Genomic DNA, 19,584 nt, shown 5'->3' with positions numbered 1-19,584 from the left:
ACAGAGATAGGGAGGGTTGCAGGGACAGGAGGAGGTTACAGAGATAGGGAGGGTTGCAGGGACAGGAGGAGGTTACAGAGAAAGGGAGGGGTGTAGTGCCTGGAAGAGGTTACAGAGATAGGGAGGGCAGCAGGGACAGGAGGAGGTTACAGAGATAGGGAGGGGTGTAGGGGCAGGAGGAGGTTACAGAGATAGGGAGGGGTTTAGGGGCTGGAGGAGGTTACAGAGATAGGGAGGGGTGTAGGGACTGGAGGAGGTTACAGAGATAAGGAGGGTTGTAGGGCCTGGAACAGGTTACAGAGATAGGGAGGGTTGTAGGGACTGGAGGAGGTTACAGAGATAGGGAGGGTTGTAGGGCCTGGAAGAGGTTACAGAGATAGGGAGGGTTGCAGAGACAGGAGGAGGTCACAGAGTTAGGGAGGGTTGCAGGGACAGGAGGAGGTCACAGAGATAGGGAGGGTTGCAGGGACAGGAGGAGGTTACAGAGATAGGGAGGGTTGTAGGGACTGTAGGACTTTACAGAGATAGGGAGGGTGTAGAGGGCTGGAGGAGGTTACAGAGATAGGGAGGGGTGTCGGGGCTGGAGGAGGTTACAGAGATAGGGAGGGTTGTCGGGGGCTGGAGGAGGTTACAGAGATAGGGAGGATTGTACGGACTGGAGGAGGTTACAGAGATAGGGAGGGTTGCAGGGACAGGAGGAGGTTACAGAGATAGGGAGGGTTGTAGGGGCTGGAGCAGGTTACAGAGATAGGGAGGGTTGTAGGGGCTGGAGGAGGGTAGAGAGATAGGGAGGGGTGTAGGGGCTGGAGGAGGTTACAGAGATAGGGAGGGTTGTAGGGGGCTGGAGGAAGTTACAGAGATAGGGAGGGTTGTAGGATGCTGGAGGAGGTTACAGAGATAGGGAGGGGTATAGGGGGCTGGAGGAGGTTACAGAGATAGGGAGGGTTGTAGGCGCTGGAGCAGGTTACAGAGATAGGGAGGATTGTAGGGGCTGGAGGAGGTTACAGAGATAGGGAGGGGTGTAGGGGGGCTGTAGGAGGTTACAGAGATAGGGAGGGTTGTAGGGGGCTGGAGGAAGTTACAGAGATAGGGAGCGGTGTAGGGCCTGGAAGAGGTTACAAAGATAGGGAGGGTTGTAGGAGCTGCAGGAGGTTACAGAGATAGGGAGGGTTGCAGGGACAGGAGGAGGTTACAGAGATAGGGAGGATTGTAGGGACAGGAGGAGGTTACAGTGATAGGGAGGGTTGGAGGGACAGGAGGAGGTCACAGAGATAGGGAGGGTTGCAGGGACAGGAGGAGGTTACAGAGAATGGGAGGGGTGTAGGGCCTGGAAGAGGTTACAGAGATAGGGAGGGCAGCAGGGACAGGAGGAGGTTACAGAGATAGGGAGGGGTGTAGGGGCAGGAGGAGGTTACAGAGAATGGGAGGGGTGTAGGGCCTGGAAGAGGTTACAGAGATAGGGAGGGCAGCAGGGACAGGAGGTGGTTACAGAGATAGGGAGGGGTGTAGGGGCAGGAGGAGGTTACAGAGATAGGGAGGGGTGTCGGGACTGGAGGAGGTTACAGAGATAGGGAGGGGTGTAGGGACTGGAGGAGGTTACAGAGAGAGGGAGGGTTGTAGGGCCTGGAAGAGGTTACAGAGATAGGGAGTGTTGTAGGGGGCTGGAGGAGGTTACAGAGATAGGGAGGATTGTAGTGACTGGAGGGGTAACAGAGATCGGGAGGGTTGCAGGGACAGCAGGAGGTTACAGAGATAGGGAGGGTTGTAGGGGGCTGGAAGAGGTTACAGAGATAGGGAGGATTGTAGGGGCTGGAGGAGGTTACAGAGATAGGGAGGGTTGTAGAGGGACTGGAGGAGGTTACAGAGATAGGGAGGGTTGTAGGGGGCTGGAGGAGGTTACTGAGATAGGGAGGGTGTAGAGGGCTGGAGGAGGTTACAGAGATAGGGAGGGGTGTAGGGGCTGGAGGAGGTTACAGAGATAGGGAGGGTTGTAGGGGGCTGGAGGAGGTTACAGAAATAGGGAGTGTTGTAGGGACTGGAGGAGGTTACAGAGATAGGGATGGGTGTAGGGACTGGAGGAGGTTACAGAGATAGGGAGGGTTGTAGGGGGCTGGAGGAGGTTACAGAAATAGGGAGGGTTGTAGGGGCTGTAGCAGGTTACAGAGATAGGGAGGGTTGCAGGGACAGGAGGAGGTTACAGAGATAGGGAGCGTTGTAGGGGCTGGAGGAGGTTACAGAGATAGGGAGCGTTGTAGGGGGCTGGAGGAGGTTACAGAAATAGGGAGGGTTGTAGGGGCTGTAGCAGGTTACAGAGATAGGGAGAGTTGCACGGAAAGGAGGAGGTCACAGAGATAGGGAGGGGTGAGGCTATGGATAGATTTGAGAAGATGAATTAGAATATTTTAAATGACATGTTGCCGGACAAGGAGCCAGTGGCCGTGTTTCTTGGTGCCGCGCTATTCGCTGGCAGCGGAGTTCTCGCTTCCGGCTTGTCAATGGGATTTCCCGTTGAAACCACTCCACACCGCTGGGAATCCCGTGGGCGGAGGTGGCCTGCCAGCTGGGAAAGTGAATCCTCACGACGAGAGAATTCCGGCCACTGTTAGTCAGTGAGCACAGTGGTGGGGAGGGAAAGGCATTTGGCGCAAGTCAAATGACAGGCAGCAGCGATTCAGATGACTTCATTGAGAAAAATGCCTCTTTTATCATCTAAAATACCTCAATTAGGTTATTAAGAATCCCACTCTGTGTAAAAGCAGCTTTTGAATCAAAAAGTGATCAGAGGAAGAGATCTGATAACTGTGATTTGCGAATCACTTGGAAATAGAAACGCTGCTGCTATTTAATCAGGAGTGCTCGCATGATTATCAACTGACCATGATCCCTCAGAGTTTCACACAAATCAACAACTTTCTGAACAAAAATGACCCTGTTACTCAATTCTCTGACAGTCCGCTCTCCCTGAGGGAGTGCTGCATTGTGGGAGCTGCGTCCTGCCAATGAGAGGTTTAACGATGCCACAGTCTCGCCCCTCAGCTGGACCTAAAACACAATCACCTCAAACTTTTGTGAAAGAAGGGAGGGGGACCCTTCCCAGTTTCTTCCTCGATATTTATCCTCCAAACACCATCACTAAAATCAATGAGCTAATCGTCTTCTCGTTTTCCGTTTGTGGGATGTTGCTGTGTACATATTGGCCGCCATGTTTCCTACATTACAAATGGTGACGGCGCTGCGAAGCTCATTGGGTGCAAAGCACTTTGGGATGCCTCGGAGCTACGAAAGGCGCGATATACACACTGTGCAGTGTGTGGTGGAGGTCATGTCTACACTGCACCTTACGCCGACCAGCAGAACAACAACCGCATACCTCAGCGCCTCGTTTCATCGGATTTCCCAGTTCGCATTCAGCCCGCGACCCGTTGGTATTGGCTGTGCAGACCAAATTGCTGTCCTGGAAGATAAAACAGAAATGTGTTGGGGAGTGAGAATTGACTTGACACTAGGAGACAAGAATTTCAGTACCTGATTGTTTGTGTTTCCTGCTGTGAGCACTTTTCTCAGAGCTTGTTTCCAGAGGACTTTAGAAGAGTGAGGGGTGATTTGATTGAAGTATTTTAGATCCTGAATGGTGTTGACAAGGTGGATGCGGAAAGGATGTTTCCTCTTGTGGGTGGGTCCAGAACGAGGGGGCACGGTTTTAAAATGAGGAGTCGCCATTTTAGGACAGAGATGAGGAGAATGTTTTTGTCATGATCCAGCAGAGGGCAGTAGAGCGGAGCTGCTGATTGGTGTTACAAGGGAAATTTGCATACCTCCGTCGTGGTCACCCTAAATTGCAGGTGTACCTGAGCTAAAGACCCTAGCTGTTCGAGTGAAGACAAGCATCCAGCAGTAGAGCGGAGCTGCTGATTGGTGTTACAAGGGAAATTTGCATACATCTGTCGTGGTGAGGAGGAGGAGGAGCAGTCTCTGTCAGGGAGAGAACCTGAGAACATCTAAGACACTCAGAGGGTAAGCAAGTGATTTTTACTCATTTTTACTTTTATACCTTTTTCAAATTGTGTGTGTCGGGGGGAAACAGAAAAGCTGTGACCTGAGTGGCTGGTTGGGAATCTACATTAAATTTTTAAAAATTAAGCATTGGTAACTAATTAAACATAATTACTTAATTGTAATTTAGAGGGGTATCTAAGCCAGAGATCGGAGAGTACTATATTTAGCTTTCGCATTTATATTAGGAATCTAGTGCTAGGAGACAGATAGTTAACAGTAACTTTAAAAATATATATATATTCAAACATTTTTAAAAAAACTTTTAATTTTAATTAATTGACGCTATGTCAGTTAGAGGGGTGCAGTGCTCTGACTGTGAGATGTGGCAGGTCCGGGAGGCTTCCAGCGTCCCGGAGGGCTTCATCTGCAGAAAGTGCACCCAACTGGAGCTCCTCACAGACCGCATGGTTCGGTTGGAGCAGCAATTGGATGCACTTAGGAGCATGCAGGTGGCGGAAAGCGTCATAGATCGCAGTTATATAAATGTGGTCACACCCAAGGTGCAGGCAGAGAAATGGGTGACCACCAGAAAGGGCAGGCAGTCAGTGCAGGAATCCCCTGTGGTTGTCCCCCTCTCGAACAGGTACACCCCTTTGGATACTGTCGGGGGGGATAGCCTATCAGGGGAAAACAGCAGCAGCCAGAGCAGTGGCACCACGGCTGGCTCTGATGTTCAGAAGGGAGGGTCAAAGCGCAGAAGAGCAATAGTAATAGGGGACTCTATAGTCAGGGGCACAGATAGGCGCTTCTGTGGACGTGAAAGAGACTCCAGGATGGTATGTTGCCTCCCTGGTGCCAGGGTCCAGGATGTCTCCGAACGGGTAGAGGGCATCCTGAAGGGGGAGGGCAAACAGGCAGAGGTCGTTGTACATATTGGTACTAACGACAAAGGCAGGAAGGGGCATGAGGTCCTGCAGCAGGAGTTCAGGGAGCTAGGCAGAAAGTTAAAAGACAGGACCTCGAGGGTTGTAATCTCGGGATTACTCCCTGTGCCACGAGCCAGTGAGGCTAGAAATAGGAAGATAGAGCAGCTAAACACGTGGCTAAACAGCTGGTGTAGGAGGGAGGGTTTCCGTTATCTGGACCACTGGGAGCTCTTCCAGGGCAGGCGTGACCTATATAAGGACGGGTTGCGTCTAAACTGGAGAGGCATAAATATCCTGGCCGCGAGGTTTGCTAGTGTCACACGGGAGGGTTTAAACTAATATGGCAGGGGCGTGGGCACGGGAGCAATAGGTCAGAAGGTGAGAGCATTGAGGGAGAACTAGGTAATAGGGACAGTGGGGCTCTGAGGCAGAGCAGACAGGGAGAAGTTGCTGATCACAGAGGGTCTGGTGGCCTGAAGTGCATATGTTTTAATGCAAGAAGTATTACGGTAAGGCAGATGAATTTAGAGCTTGGATTAGTACTTGGAACTATGATGTTGTTGCCATTACAGAGACCTGGTTGAGGGAAGGGCAGGATTGGCAGCTAAACGTTCCAGGATTTAGATGTTTCAGGCGGGATAGAGGGGGATGTAAAAGGGGTGGCGGAGTTGCACTACTGGTTAGGGAGAATATCACAGCTGTACTGCGGGAGGACACCTCAGAGGGCAGTGAGGCTATATGGGTAGAGATCAGGAATAAGAAGGGTGCAGTCACAATGTTGGGGGTTTACTACAGGCCTCCCAACAGCCAGCGGGAGATAGAGGAGCAGATAGGTAGACAGATTTTGGAAAAGAGTAAAAACAACAGGGTTGTGGTGATGGGAGACTTCAACTTCCCCAATATTGACTGGGACTCACTTAGTGCCAGGGGCTTAGACGGGGCAGAGTTTGTAAGGAGCATCCAGGAGGGCTTCTTAAAACAATATGTAAACAGTCCAACTAGGGAAGGGGCGGTACTGGATCTGGTATCGGGGAATGAGCCCGGCCAGGTGGTAGATATTTCAGTAGGGGAGCATTTCGGGAACAGTGACCACAATTCAGTAAGTTTTAAAGTGCTGGTGGACAAGGATAAGAGTGGTCCTAGGATGAATGTGCTAAATTGGGGGAAGGCTAATTATAACAATATTAGGCGGGAACTGAAGAACCTAAATTGGGGGCGGATGTTTGAGGGCAAATCAACATTTGACATGTGGGAGGCTTTCAAGTGTCAGTTGAAAGGAATTCAGGACCGGCATGTTCCTGTCAGGAAGAAGGATAAATACGGCAATTTTCGGGAACCTTGGATAACGAGAGATATTGTAGGCCTCGTCAAAAAGAAAAAGGAGGCATTTGTCAGGGCTAAAAGGCTGGGAACAGACGAAGCCTGCGTGGAATATAAGGAAAGTAGGAAGGATCTTAAGAGGGTAGCCAGGGAAAGGGTTGGCCCACTGAAGGATAGGCAAGGGAATCTATGTGTGGAGCCAGAGGAAATGAGCGAGGTACTAAATGAATACTTTGCATCAGTATTCACCAAAGAGAAGAAATTGGTAGATGTTGAGTCTGGAGAAGGGTGTGTAGATAGCCTGGGTCACATTGAGATCCAAAAAGAAGAGGTGTTGGGTGTCTTAAAAAATATTAAGGTAGATAAGTCCCCAGGGCCTGATGGGATCTACCCCAGAATACTGAAGGAGGCTGGAGAGGAAATTGCTGAGGCCTTGACAGGAATCTTTGGATCCTCACTGTCTTCAGGTGATGTCCTGGAGGACTGGAGAATAGCCAATGTTGTTCCTCTGTTTAAGAAGGGTAGCAAGGATAATCCCGGGAACTACAGGCTGGTGGGCCTTACTTCAGTGGTAGGGAAATTACTGGAGAGAATTCTTCGAGACAGGATCTACTCCCATTTGGAAGCAAATGGACGTATGAGTGAGAGGCAGCATGGTTTTGTGAAGGGGAGGTCGTGTCTCACTAACTTGATAGAGTTTTTCGAGGAGGTCACTAAGATGGTTGATGCAGGTAGGGCAGTGGATGTTGTCTATATGGACTTCAGTAAGGCCTTTGACAAGGTCCCTCATGGTAGACTAGTACAAAAGGTGAAGTCACACGGGATCAGGGGCGAGTTGGCAAGGTGGATACAGAACTGGCTCGGTCATAGAAGGCAGAGAGTAGCAATGGAAGGATGCTTTTCTAATTGGAGGGCTGTGACCAGTGGTGTTCCACAGGGATCAGTGCTGGGACCTTTGCTGTTTGTAGTATATATAAATGATTTGGAGGAAAATGTAACTGGTCTGATTAGTAAGTTTGCAGACGGCACAAAGGTTGTTGGAATTGCGGATAGCGATGAGGACTGTCAGAGGATACAGCAGGATTTAGATTGTTTGGAGACTTGGGTGGAGAGATGGCAGCTGGAGTTTAATCCGGACAAATGTGAGGTAATGCATTTTGGAAGGTCTAATGCAGGTAGGGAATATACAGTGAATGGTAGAACCCTCAAGAGTATTGAAAGTCAAAGAGATCTAGGAGTACAGGTCCACAGGTCACTGAAAGGGGCAACACAGGTGGAGAAGGTAGTCAAGAAGGCATACGGCATGCTTGCCTTCATTGGCCGGGGCATTGAGTATAAGAATTGGCAAGTCATGTTGCAGCTGTATAGAACCTTAGTTAGGCCACACTTGGAGTATAGTGTTCAATTCTGGTCGCCACACTACCAGAAGGATGTGGAGGCTTTCGAGAGGGTGCGGAAGAGATTTACCAGAATGTTGCCTGGTATGGAGGGCATTAGCGATGAGGAGCGGTTGAATAAACTCGGTTGGTTCTCACTGGAACGAAGGAGGTTGAGGGGCGACCTGATAGAGGTCTACAAAATTATGAGGGGCATAGACAGAGTGGATAGTCAGAGGCTTTTCCCCGGGGTAGAGGAGTCAATTACTAGGGGGCATAGGTTTAAGGTGAGAGGGGCAAGGTTTAGAGTAGATGTACGAGGCAAGTTTTTTACGCAGAGGGTAGTGGGTGCCTGGAACTCGTTACCGGAGGAGGTGGTGGAAGCAGGGACGATAGTGACATTTAAGGGGCGTCTTGACAAATACATGAATAGGCTGGGAATAGAGGGATACGGACCCAGGAAGTGTAGAAGATTGTAGTTTAGTCGGGCAGCATTGTCGGCACGGGCTTGGAGGGCCGGTTCCCGGGCTGTACATATCTTTGTTCTTTGTTCTCCCAGAGGGCTGTGTGACTTTGGAACTCTGTCTCGGAAGGCGGGGTCACTGAATATTTTTTATGTGGAGGTAGATAGAGTGTTGTTAGGCGAGGGGGGGTCAAAGGTTATCGGGGGTAGATGGGAATGTGGAACTCAACACAAACAGATCAGACATGATCTGAATGAATGGCGGAGCAGGCTCGAGGGGCCGAATGGCCTATTTCTGCACCTATTTCATATGTTCATGTCCAAAAGCAAAGGGGTGGCTCGAACCAAGATTACAAGGGCACAGTGAACATGGAAAAGGGTGTCGGAAAATATTTCTATATCCTTTGGAGAGCTTGTGGGGAGCAAGTATGTGAGCTTTTCAAAGTGATATTTAACTGTCCGTCCAACAAATAAAAAATGGTTTGGCAAACATCTAAATGAGGATGATTTCCCTTTGACAAAATATAGGCTATGCAATGCGTGGCTTCTGAGGTCCCAGAGCACTGACAAAGGGTGATACCAGAACCGTGAGGTTTTCACTACCAGGACAGGCTCAACATGCAGAGGCTCTTTCCTCGAGAAAGAGCAAAACCTGATAGTGGTCTTGTAGATAATGAAAGTGTTTCGAACGAGTTGATGTAAAACGGAAACAAAAATATTTCCACTTGTGGGGGAGACCAACAATATAAATATAAGCTAGTGACTAAAAAATCCAATAAGGATTTCCGGAGAAACTTCTTTACGAACATATGAACTAGGAGCAGGAGAGGGCCACTCAGCCCCTCGGGCCTGCTATCCTTTCAATAAGATCGTGGCCGATTTGTTTGTAACCTCAACCCCACATTCCTGCTGACCCCCCGATAACCTTTCACCCCCCTTATTAGTCAAGAATCTATCTTAAGGACTTCCGGGTGCGGCGATGACCAGCTGAGTCGCACGTTTCGGCAACTCCCTGTGAAACAGACTTTTGGGCTCTTGATAGGAGCCCCAACGGCAATTTTGATGGCTAAAAACACTGTGCGGTAAACCAGAAGGGAATCCCCCCTGGATACGGATGGAAAAAGGAGGAGAAAGTGGCCAGATTGCAGTGGATCCGTTAGAACAGCGGCAAGGAAGGCAAGCAAAAACCAAGATGGCGTCGGAAGGTGGCAGTTTAACATGGGGCCCTGAACAACAAGAGTTCTTGAAATGCTGTGTGGAAGAGATCAAAAAGGAAATGAAGAAAGAGCTGTTGGCCCCGATACTACAGGCGATCGAAGGGCTAAAGGAGGAACAAAAGACCCAGGAGCGGGAGCTTCGGGTCATGAAGGCAAAGGCAGCCGAGAATGAGGACGACATACAGGGCCTGGTGGTGAAGACGGAGACGCAGGAGGCACATCAGAAACGATGTGTGGAAAGGTTGGAGGCACTGGAAAACAACGCAAGGAGGAACAACCTGAGGATTCTTGGTCTTCCTGAAGGTGTGGAGGGAGCGGACGTCGGGGCATATGTGAGCACGATGCTGCACTCGTTAATGGGAGCGGAGGCCGCGGCGGGTCCGTTGGAGGTGGAGGGAGCAGACCGAGTGATGGCGCGAGGACCGAGAGCAGGAGAAATTCCCAGAGCCATAGTGGTGAGATTCCTCCGTTTTAAGGATAGAGAAATGGTCCTTAGATGGGCGAAGAAAACTCGGAGCAGTAAATGGGAGAACGCGGTGATCCGCGTTTATCAAGACTGGAGTGCGGAGGTGGCGAGAAGGAGGGCGAGCTTTAATCGGGCCAAGGCGGTGCTTCATAAAAAGAAGATAAAATTTGGAATGCTGCAACCGGCAAGACTGTGGGTCACATATCGAGGAAGGCACCACTACTTTGAGACGGCGGATGAAGCGTGGACTTTTATTGTGGAAGAAAAACTGGAATGAGCGGGTTATTAAAAAGAACGTTCAAACAAAGTGGTGGGGCGAATGTGGGGGGCAAAGAGGGGTTTTATGTACTAATCCTGCGATGTGGTAACTTTTCTCTCTCCCACAGGTGGTGATGGGGGGAGGAGGGGAGGTGGAGGAGATGGGGCGTTGGCCATTGGGGGCGGGGCCAAGGGAGAAGCGCGGGCTTGGTTCCCGCGCTATGATAATCATGGCGGGAATAGAGAAGCAGGAAGGAGGGGGCGTCGCACGGTGCGAGCCGAGGTCACGGGGGGAAGCCGAGGTCAGCCAGAGTTTGCTGACTTCTGGGAGCAACATGGGGGGAGTAATTACGCTAGCGGGGGATCTAGCGGGGGGGGGGGTGGGAGGGGGGAATTACTGGGTTGCTGCTGCTGGGGAGAGGGGGGAGCTGGTATGGGAGAGGATGGGCGGGGGGGCACCGCCTGGTGGAGATACAGCTGCGTGGGAACCGGGTGAGGAGCTGGAAAAAGGTGATGGCTAATCGACAAGGGGGGGGGTAGGAAGCCCTCCAACTCGGCTGATCACGTGGAACGTGAGAGGGCTGAACGGGCCGATAAAGAGGGCACGGGTACTCGCACACCTTAAGAAACTTAAGGCAGATGTGGTTATGTTACAGGAAACGTACCTGAAACTGATAGACCAGGTTAGGCTACGCAAAGGATGGGTGGGGCAGGTGTTCCATTCGGGGCTAGATGCGAAAAACAGGGGGGTGGCTATATTAGTGGGGAAGCGGGTAATGTTCGAGGGAAAGACTATAGTGGCGGATAACGGGGGCAGATACGTGATGGTGAGTGGCAAACTACAGGGGGAGACGGTGGTTTTGGTAAACGTATATGCCCCGAACTGGGATGATGCCAATTTTATGAGGCGGATGCTAGGACGCATTCCGGACCTAGAGATGGGAAAGCTGATAATGGGGGGAGATTTTAGTACGGTGTTGGAACCAGGGTTGGATAGGTCGAAGTCCAGGACTGGAAGGAGGCCGGCAGCAGCCAAGGTACTTAAAGATTTTATGGAGCAGATGGGAGGTGTAGACCCGTGGAGATTTAGCAGACCTAGGAGTAAGGAGTTCTCGTTTTTCTCCTATGTCCATAAAGTCTACTCGCGAATAGACTTTTTTGTGCTGGGTAGGGCATTGATCCCGAAGGTGAGGGGAACGGAGTATACGGCTATAGCCATTTTGGATCACGCTCCACACTGGGTGGACTTGGAGATAGGGGAGGAAACAGGAGGGCGCCCACCCTGGAGAATGGACATGGGACTAATGGCAGATGAGGGGGGGTGTCTCAGGGTGAGGGGGTGCATTGAAAAGTACTTGGAACTCAATGATAATGGGGAGGTCCAGGTGGGAGTGGTCTGGGAGGCGTTGAAGGCGGTGGTTAGAGGGGAGCTGATATCAATAAGGGCACATAAAGGGAAGCAGGAGAGTAAGGAACGGGAGCGGTTGCTGCAAGAACTTTTGAGGGTGGACAGACAATATGCGGAAGCACCGGAGGAGGGACTGTACAGGGAAAGGCAAAGGCTACATGTAGAATTTGACTTGCTGACTACGGGCACTGCAGAGGCACAATGGAGGAAGGCACAGGGTGCATAGTACGAATATGGGGAGAAGGCGAGCAGGTTGCTGGCACACCAATTGAGGAAAAGGGGAGCAGCGAGGGAAATAGGGGGAGTGAGGGATGAGGAAGGAGAGATGGAGCGGGGAGCGGAGAGAGTGAATGGAGTGTTCAAGACATTTTATAAAAAATTATATGAAGCTCAACCCCCGGATGGGAGGGAGAGAATGATGGGCTTCTTGGATCGGCTGGAATTTCCCAAGGTGGAAGAGCAGGAAAGGGTGGGACTGGGAGCACAGATCGAGGTAGAAGAAGTGGTGAAAGGAATTAGGAGCATGCAGGCGGGAAAGGCCCCGGGACCGGATGGATTCCCAGTCGAATTCTATAGAAAATATGTGGACTTGCTCGCCCCGGTACTGACGAGGACCTTTAATGAGGCAAAGGAAAGGGGACAACTGCCCCCGACTATGTCTGAAGCAACGATATCGCTTCTCTTAAAGAAGGAAAAGGACCCGCTACAATGCGGGTCCTCTCGACCTATTTCCCTCCTAAATGTAGATGCCAAGGTCCTGGCCAAGGTAATGGCAATGAGAATAGAGGAATGTGCCCCGGGGGTGGTCCACGAGGACCAAACTGGGTTTGTGAAGGGGAGACAGCTGAACACGAATATACGGAGGTTGTTAGGGGTAATGATGATGGCCCCACCAGAGGGAGAAACGGAGATAGTAGTGGCGATGGATGCCGAGAAAGCATTTGATAGAGTGGAGTGGGATTATTTGTGGGAGGTGTTGAGGAGATTTGGTTTTGGAGAGGGGTATGTTAGATGGGTGCAGCTGTTGTATAGGGCCCCAGTGGCGAGCGTCGTCACGAATGGACGGGGATCTGCATATTTTCGGCTCCATAGAGGGACAAGGCAGGGATGCCCTCTGTCCCCATTATTGTTTGCACTGGCGATTGAGCCCCTGGCGATAGCGTTGAGGGGTTCCAAGAAGTGGAGGGGAGTACTTAGGGGAGGAGAAGAACACCGGGTATCTTTGTATGCGGACGATTTGCTACTATACGTGGCGGACCCGGCGGAGGGGATGCCAGAAATAATGCGGATACTTGGGGAGTTTGGGGATTTTTCAGGGTATAAATTGAACATGGGGAAAAGTGAGTTGTTTGTGGTGCATCCAGGGGAGCAGAGTAGAGAAATAGAGGACCTACCGTTGAGGAAGGTAACAAGGGACTTTCGTTACCTGGGGATCCAGATAGCTAAGAATTGGGGCACATTGCATAGGTTAAATTTAACGCGGTTGGTGGAACAGATGGAGGAGGATTTCAAGAGATGGGATATGGTATCCCTGTCACTGGCAGGGAGGGTGCAGGCGGTTAAGATGGTGGTCCTCCCGAGATTCCTCTTTGTGTTTCAGTGCCTCCCGGTGGTGATCACAAAGGCTTTTTTTAAAAGGATTGAAAAGAGCATCATGGGTTTTGTGTGGGCCGGGAAGACCCCGAGAGTGAGGAAGGGATTCTTACAGCGTAGCAGGGATAGGGGGGGGCTGGCACTACCGAGCCTAAGTGAGTATTATTGGGCCGCTAATATTTCAATGGTAAGTAAGTGGATGGGAGAGGAGGAGGGAGCGGCGTGGAAGAGATTAGAGAGGGCGTCCTGTAGGGGGACTAGCCTACAGGCTATGGTGACAGCCCCATTGCCGTTCTCACCAAGGAACTACACCACAAGCCCGGTGGTGGTGGCTACACTGAAGATTTGGGGACAGTGGAGACGGCATAGGGGAAAGACTGGAGCCTTGGGGGGGTCCCCGATAAGAAACAATCATAGGTTTGCCCCGGGGGGAATGGATGGGGGATATGGAATGTGGCAAAGAGCAGGAATAACGCAACTGAAAGATCTGTTTGTGGATGGGAAGTTCGCGAGTCTGGGAGCGCTGACCGAGAAATATGGGTTGCCCCAAGGGAATGCATTCAGGTATATGCAACTGAGGGCTTTTGCGAGGCAACAGGTGAGGGAATTCCCGCAGCTCCCGACACAAGAGGTGCAGGACAGAGTGATCTCAAAGACATGGGTGGGGGATGGTAAGGTGTCAGATATATATAGGGAAATGAGGGACGAAGGGGAGACTATGGTAGATGAACTAAAAGGGAAATGGGAAGAAGAGCTGGGGGAGGAGATCGAGGAGGGGCTGTGGGCTGATGCCTAAGCAGGGTAAACTCGTCGTCCTCGTGTGCCAGGCTAAGCCTGATTCAGTTTAAGGTATTACACAGGGCACATATGACTGGAGCACGGCTCAGTAAATTTTTTGGGGTGGAGGATAGGTGTGCGAGGTGCTCGAGAAGCCCAGCGAATCATACCCATATGTTTTGGTAATGCCCGGCACTACAGGGGTTTTGGATGGGGGTGACAAAGGTGCTTTCAAAAGTAGTAGGAGTCCGGGTCGAACCAAGCTGGGGGTTGGCTATATTTGGGGTTGCACAAGAGCCGGGAGTGCAGGAGGCGAGAGAGGCCGATGTTTTGGCCTTTGCGTCCCTAGTAGCCCGGCGCAGGATATTGCTAATGTGGAAAGAAGCCAAGCCCCCGGGGGTGGAGACCTGGATAAATGACATGGCGGGGTTTATAAAGCTAGAGCGGATTAAGTTCGTCCTAAGGGGGTCGGCTCAAGGGTTCACCAGGCGGTGGCAACCGTTCGTCGAATACCTCGCAGAAAGATAGACGGAATGGGAAAAAGAAGGCAGCAGCAACAGCCCAGGATCGGGGGGGGGGGGGGGGGGGGGGGGGGAGGAACCAGAAGGACTCTCAGGGTTGTTAATATATACTGTATAGTATGTATAGGCCGTTGCTACAGATAATTATATATTGGACTGTTAAATTATATTTTTGGAGAGTGTTACTTGTGACAAGGCAGTTGCCAATTAGGGTTAGTTTTCATTTTTGTTATTTATTATTTATTCATTTTTTGTTTGTAAAATAGGTCATTGTTATTTGTGTTGTTATAATATTGTGTAAAGGATGCACAATGTACTGTGTTGGTTGACCAAAAATTTTCAATAAAATATTTAATTAAAAAAAAGAATCTATCTTAAAGATATTCAAAGATTCTGAACCACTGCCTTGTGAGGAAGAAAGTTCCAGAGACTCACCACCCTCTGAGAGAAAATAATTCTCCTCATCGCTGTCTGAAATGAGCAACGGCTTTTTAAAAAATTCACAGGATGTGGGGGTCGCCGGCTGGGTCAGCATTTGTTGCCCATCTTTCATTACCCTTGAACTGAGTAGCTTGTTCGGCCATTTTTAAACAGTGACCCCCCCCCCTAGTTCTAGATTCTCCCACAAGAGGAAACATCCTCTCCACATCCACCCTGTCAACACCCCTCAGGATCTTAAGGCCGGATTCTCTGTTGCACGTCCGTCCTGATACAGCTGCGAGCGTGGACGGGGAATTTGGCGCTCCCACTAGCATCAACAGATGGAGAATCCCGGCCAAATGTTTCAATCAATTTACCCTGAGAGTGGTATCTATATGGAGCTCACTACTATATGGAGTGGTTCAGGTGAATAAATATTTAAGGGGAAGCTCGATAAACACACGAGAGAGAAAGGAATATAGGTGATAAGGTGAGATGAAGAGAAGGAGGCTTGTGTGGAGCATTAACACTGTTACACATTTCCGGGTTGCGGCGATGCGGAGCTAAGCCGCACGATTCGGCAGCTCCCGCGAAAACGGACTTTCGGGCCCGATAACGGAGACCCAACGGCATTTTTTTGAAAATCAACCCGTGGGGAAGGAAGAAGAAAGGTCCCCTACCAACCTGCATGGATCGGACCCGCAGCGAAACGGCGAAAGAAATTGGCCCTGGAGCAGCGAGAGAAGAAGGGGAAAAAAAGCAAAATGGCGGCGCCAACGGACAAAGAAGAGATGCAGGAGTATATCAAGCGCTGTTTTGAGGAGATGCGCAAGCAGATGGTCAGCATGGTCGGCACGGGCTTGGAGGGCCGAAGGGCCTGTTCCTGTGCTGTACATTTCTTTGTTCTTTGTTCTTTGTTGAAGGGGAACGAAGGAATGTATATGGATTGGTCAAAGGGATGGCGGGAGAAGCCGGGGTCAGCAGGTGTCAGCTGACTTACGGGAGGGATATGGGGGGAGCAAAAAAGCTAGACGGGGATCTAGCGGGGGGGAAGGGGGGGGGGGTTGCTGCTGCACTGGCCGAAAGAGAACGGGACACAGAAGAGGTGGCTGGGATGGGGGTCCCCCGGCTGGGGGACTGGAGAGTGAGGGAGGCGTGGACACGGGACTGGACCAGAAAATGAGATGGCTAGTCAGGCGGGGGTGAGAGCCCCTCCAAGCCCCTCCAATCCGGCTGATAACGTGGAACGTGAGGGGCCTGAATGGGCCGGTGAAGAGGGCTCGAGTGTTCGCGCACTTGAAGGGACTGAAGGCAGACGTGGCAATGCTCCAAGAGACACACCTGAAGGTGGCGGACCAGGTTAAGAAAGGGATGGGTAGGACAGGTATTTCACTCGGGATTAGACGCGAAAAATATAGGTACATAAACTGAAATGGAGGGGGATAGTCCGCGGGGGAGAGGAGCATCGGGTATCACTATATGCGGATGACCTGCTGCTATACGTGGCGGACCCAATGGAGGGGATGGTGGAGGTCATGCAGACTCTGAAGCAGTTTGGAGAGTTTTCGGGCTACAAGCTTAATGTAGGGAAGAGTGAGCTTTTTGTGTTACAGGCAGGGGACCAAGAAAGAGGGATAGGGGACCTGCCACTGAGGAGGGCGAAGAGGAGTTTTCGGTATCTGGGGATACAGGTGGCCAGAAGTTGGGGGGCCCTACATAAACTGAATTTGACGAGGTTGGTGGAGCAAATGGAGGAGGATTTTAAAAGATGGGACATGCTCCCGCTCTCGCTGGCGGGTAGGGTGCAGTCGGTCAAAATGGTGGTCCTCCCGAGGATTTTGTTCGTGTTTCAGTGCCTCCCCATCGTGATCACCAAGGGCTTTTTCAAGAAAGTAGGTAGGAGTATTATGGGGTATGTGTGGGCAAATAAGACACCGAGGGTTAGAAGAGGGTTCTTGGAACGCAACAGGGACCGAGGAGGGTTGGCTTTGCCAAACCTAGAGAGTTACTACTGGGCAGCAAACGTGGCGATGATCCGCAATGGGTCATGGAGAGAGAGGGGGCGGCATGGAAGAGGATGGAGATGGCGTCCTGTAAAGGAACGAGCCTGGGGGCGTTGGTAACGGCACCGCTGCCGCTCTCGCCGACAAAACACACCACAAGCCCGGTGGTGGCGGCAACGCTAAGGATCTGGGGCCAGTGGAGACGGCACAGGGGTACAATGGGAGCATCGGTGTGGTCCCCGATTAGGGGTAACCACCGCTTTGTCCCGGGGAAGATGGACGGGGGGTTCCAAGGCTGGCATCGGGCGGGGATTAGAAGAATGGGGGACCTGTTCATTGACGGGACATTTGCGAGCCTAGGGGCACTGGAGGATTTTCCCTCATCCACCTGTTTGGTCACCTTCTCAAAGAACTCAATAAGGTTTGTGAGGCACAACCTACCCTTCACAAAACCGTGTTGACTATCCCTAATCAAATTATTCCTTTCCAGGTGATTATACATCCTATCTCTTATAAACCTTTCCAAGATTTTGCCCACAACAGAAGTAAGACTCACTGGTCTATAGTTACCGGGGTTGTCTCTATTCCCCTTCTTGAACAAGGGGACAACATTTGCTATCCTCCAGTCTTCTGGCACTATTCCTGTAGACAAAGATGACTTAAAGATCAAAGCCAAAGGCTCAGCAATCTCCTCCCTAGCTTCCCAGAGAATCCTAGGATAAATCCCATCCGGCCCAGGGGACTTATCTATTTTCACACTTTCCAGAATTGCTAACACCTCCTCCTTATGAACCTCAAGCCCTTCTAGTCTAGTAGCCTGAATCTCAGTATTCTCCTCGACAACATTGTATTTTTCCTGTGTGAATACTGACAAAAGATATTCATTTAGCACCTCTCCTATCTCCTCGGACTCCAAGCACAACTTCCCCCGACTGTCCTTGACTGGCCCTACTCTTACCCTAGTCATTTATTTATTCCTGACATATCTACAGAAAGCGTTAGGGTTATCCTTGATCCTACCTGCCAAAGACTTCTCATGTCCCCTCCTGGCTCTTCTTAGCTCTCTCTTTACGTCCTTCCTAGCTAACTTGTAACTCTCGAGTGCCCTAACTGAACCTTCAAGTCTCATCTTTACATAAGCCTTCTTCTTCCTCTTGACAAGTGTTTTGACTGCTTTAGTAAACCACGGTTCCCTTGCTCGACCACTTCCTCCCTGCCTGACAGGTACATACTTATCAAGGACACAGGTGTTGGATTTGGAGGTAGGAGAGCACTTTGGGGACAGTGACCACAATTCGGTGACGTTTACGTTAATGATGGAAAGGGATAAGTATACACCACAGGGCAAGAGTTATAGCTGGGGGAAGGGCAATTATGATGCCATTCGACGTGACTTGGGGGGGGATAAGGTGGAGAAGTAGGCTGCAAGTGTTGGGCACACTGAATAAGTGGGGCTTGTTCAAGGATCAGCTACTGTGTGTTCTTGATAAGTATGTACCGGTCAGGCAGGGAGGAAGGCGTCGAGCGAGGGAACCGTGGTTTACCAAGGAAGTGGAATCTCTTGTTAAGAGGAAGAAGGAGGCCTATGTGAAGATGAGGTGTGAAGTTTCGGTTGGGGCGATGGATAGTTACAAGGTAGCGAGGAAGGATCTAAAGAGAGAGCTAAGACGAGCAAGGAGGGGACATGAGAAGTATTTGGCAGGTAGGATCAAGGAAAACCCAAAAGCTTTCTATAGGTATGTCAGGAATAAGCGAATGACTAGGGAAAGAGTAGGACCAGTCAAGGACAGGGATGGGAAATTGTGTGTGGAGTCTGAAGAGATAGGCGAGATACTAAATGAATATTTTTCGTCAGTATTCACTCAGGCAAAAGATAATGTTGTGGAGGAGAATGCTGAGCCCCAGGCTAATAGATGGCATTGAGGTACGTAGGGAAGAGGTGTTGGCAATTCTGGACAGGCTGAAAATAGATAAGTCCCCGGGACCTGATGGGATTTATCCTAGGATTCTCTGGGAGGCCAGGGAAGAGATTGCTGGACTTTTGGCTTTGATTTTTATGTCATCATTGGCTACAGGAATAGTGCCAGAGGACTGGAGGACAGCAAATGTGGTCCCTTTGATCAAAAAGGGGAGCAGAGACAACCCCGGCAACTATAGACCGGTGAGCCTCACGTCTGTAGTGGGTAAAGTCTTGGAGGGGATTATAAGAGACAAGATTTATAATCATCTAGATAGGAATAATATGATCAGGGATAGTCAGCATGGCTTTGTGAAGGGTAGGTCATGCCTCACAAACCTTATTGAGTTCTTTGAGAAGGTGACTGAACAGGTAGACGAGGGTAGAGCAGTTGATGTGGTGTATATGGATTTCAGCAAAGCGTTTGAAAAGGTTCCCCACGGTAGGCTATTGCAGAAAATACGGAGGCTGGGGATTGAGGGTGATTTAGAGATGTGGATCAGAAATTGGCTAGCTGAAAGAAGACAGAGGGTGGTGGTTGATGGGAAATGTTCAGAATGGAGTACAGTCACAAGTGGAGTACCACAAGGATCTGTTCTGGGGCCGTTGCTGTTTGTCATTTTTATCAATGACCTAGAGGAAGGCGCAGGAGGGTGGGTGAGTAAATTTGCAGACGATACTAAAGTCGGTGGTGTTGTCGATAGTGTGGAAGGATGTAGCAGGTTACAGAGGGATATAGATAAGCTGCAGAGCTGGGCTGAGAGGTGGCAAATGGAGTTTAATGTAGAGAAGTGTGAGGTGATTCACTTTGGAAGGAATAACAGGAATGCGGAATATTTGGCTAATGGTAAAGTTCTTGAAAGTGTGGATGAGCACCTCTAGG

At 50.5% G+C, this 19,584-nt stretch overlaps 1 protein-coding gene across 3 annotated transcripts in view; it reads right to left on the bottom strand.

The window, feature by feature from the left end:
* The window catches only part of LOC140405402 (integrin alpha-7-like), a 364,198-nt gene that overhangs the window by 124,936 nt on the left and 219,678 nt on the right, over window positions 1-19,584 (bottom strand). For all 3 annotated transcript variants that reach the window (XM_072493761.1, XM_072493762.1, XM_072493763.1), the window contains exon 16: window positions 3,371-3,454. In XM_072493761.1, coding sequence (XP_072349862.1) covers window positions 3,371-3,454 — 84 coding nt within the window. The remainder of the gene's footprint in view (window positions 1-3,370; window positions 3,455-19,584) is intronic.

The sequence above is a fragment of the Scyliorhinus torazame genome, chromosome X, assembly GCF_047496885.1.
Source record: "Scyliorhinus torazame isolate Kashiwa2021f chromosome X, sScyTor2.1, whole genome shotgun sequence".
In the NCBI taxonomy this organism is placed as follows: Eukaryota; Metazoa; Chordata; class Chondrichthyes; order Carcharhiniformes; family Scyliorhinidae; genus Scyliorhinus; species Scyliorhinus torazame.
This window is presented reverse-complemented; position numbering and strand designations above follow the sequence as displayed.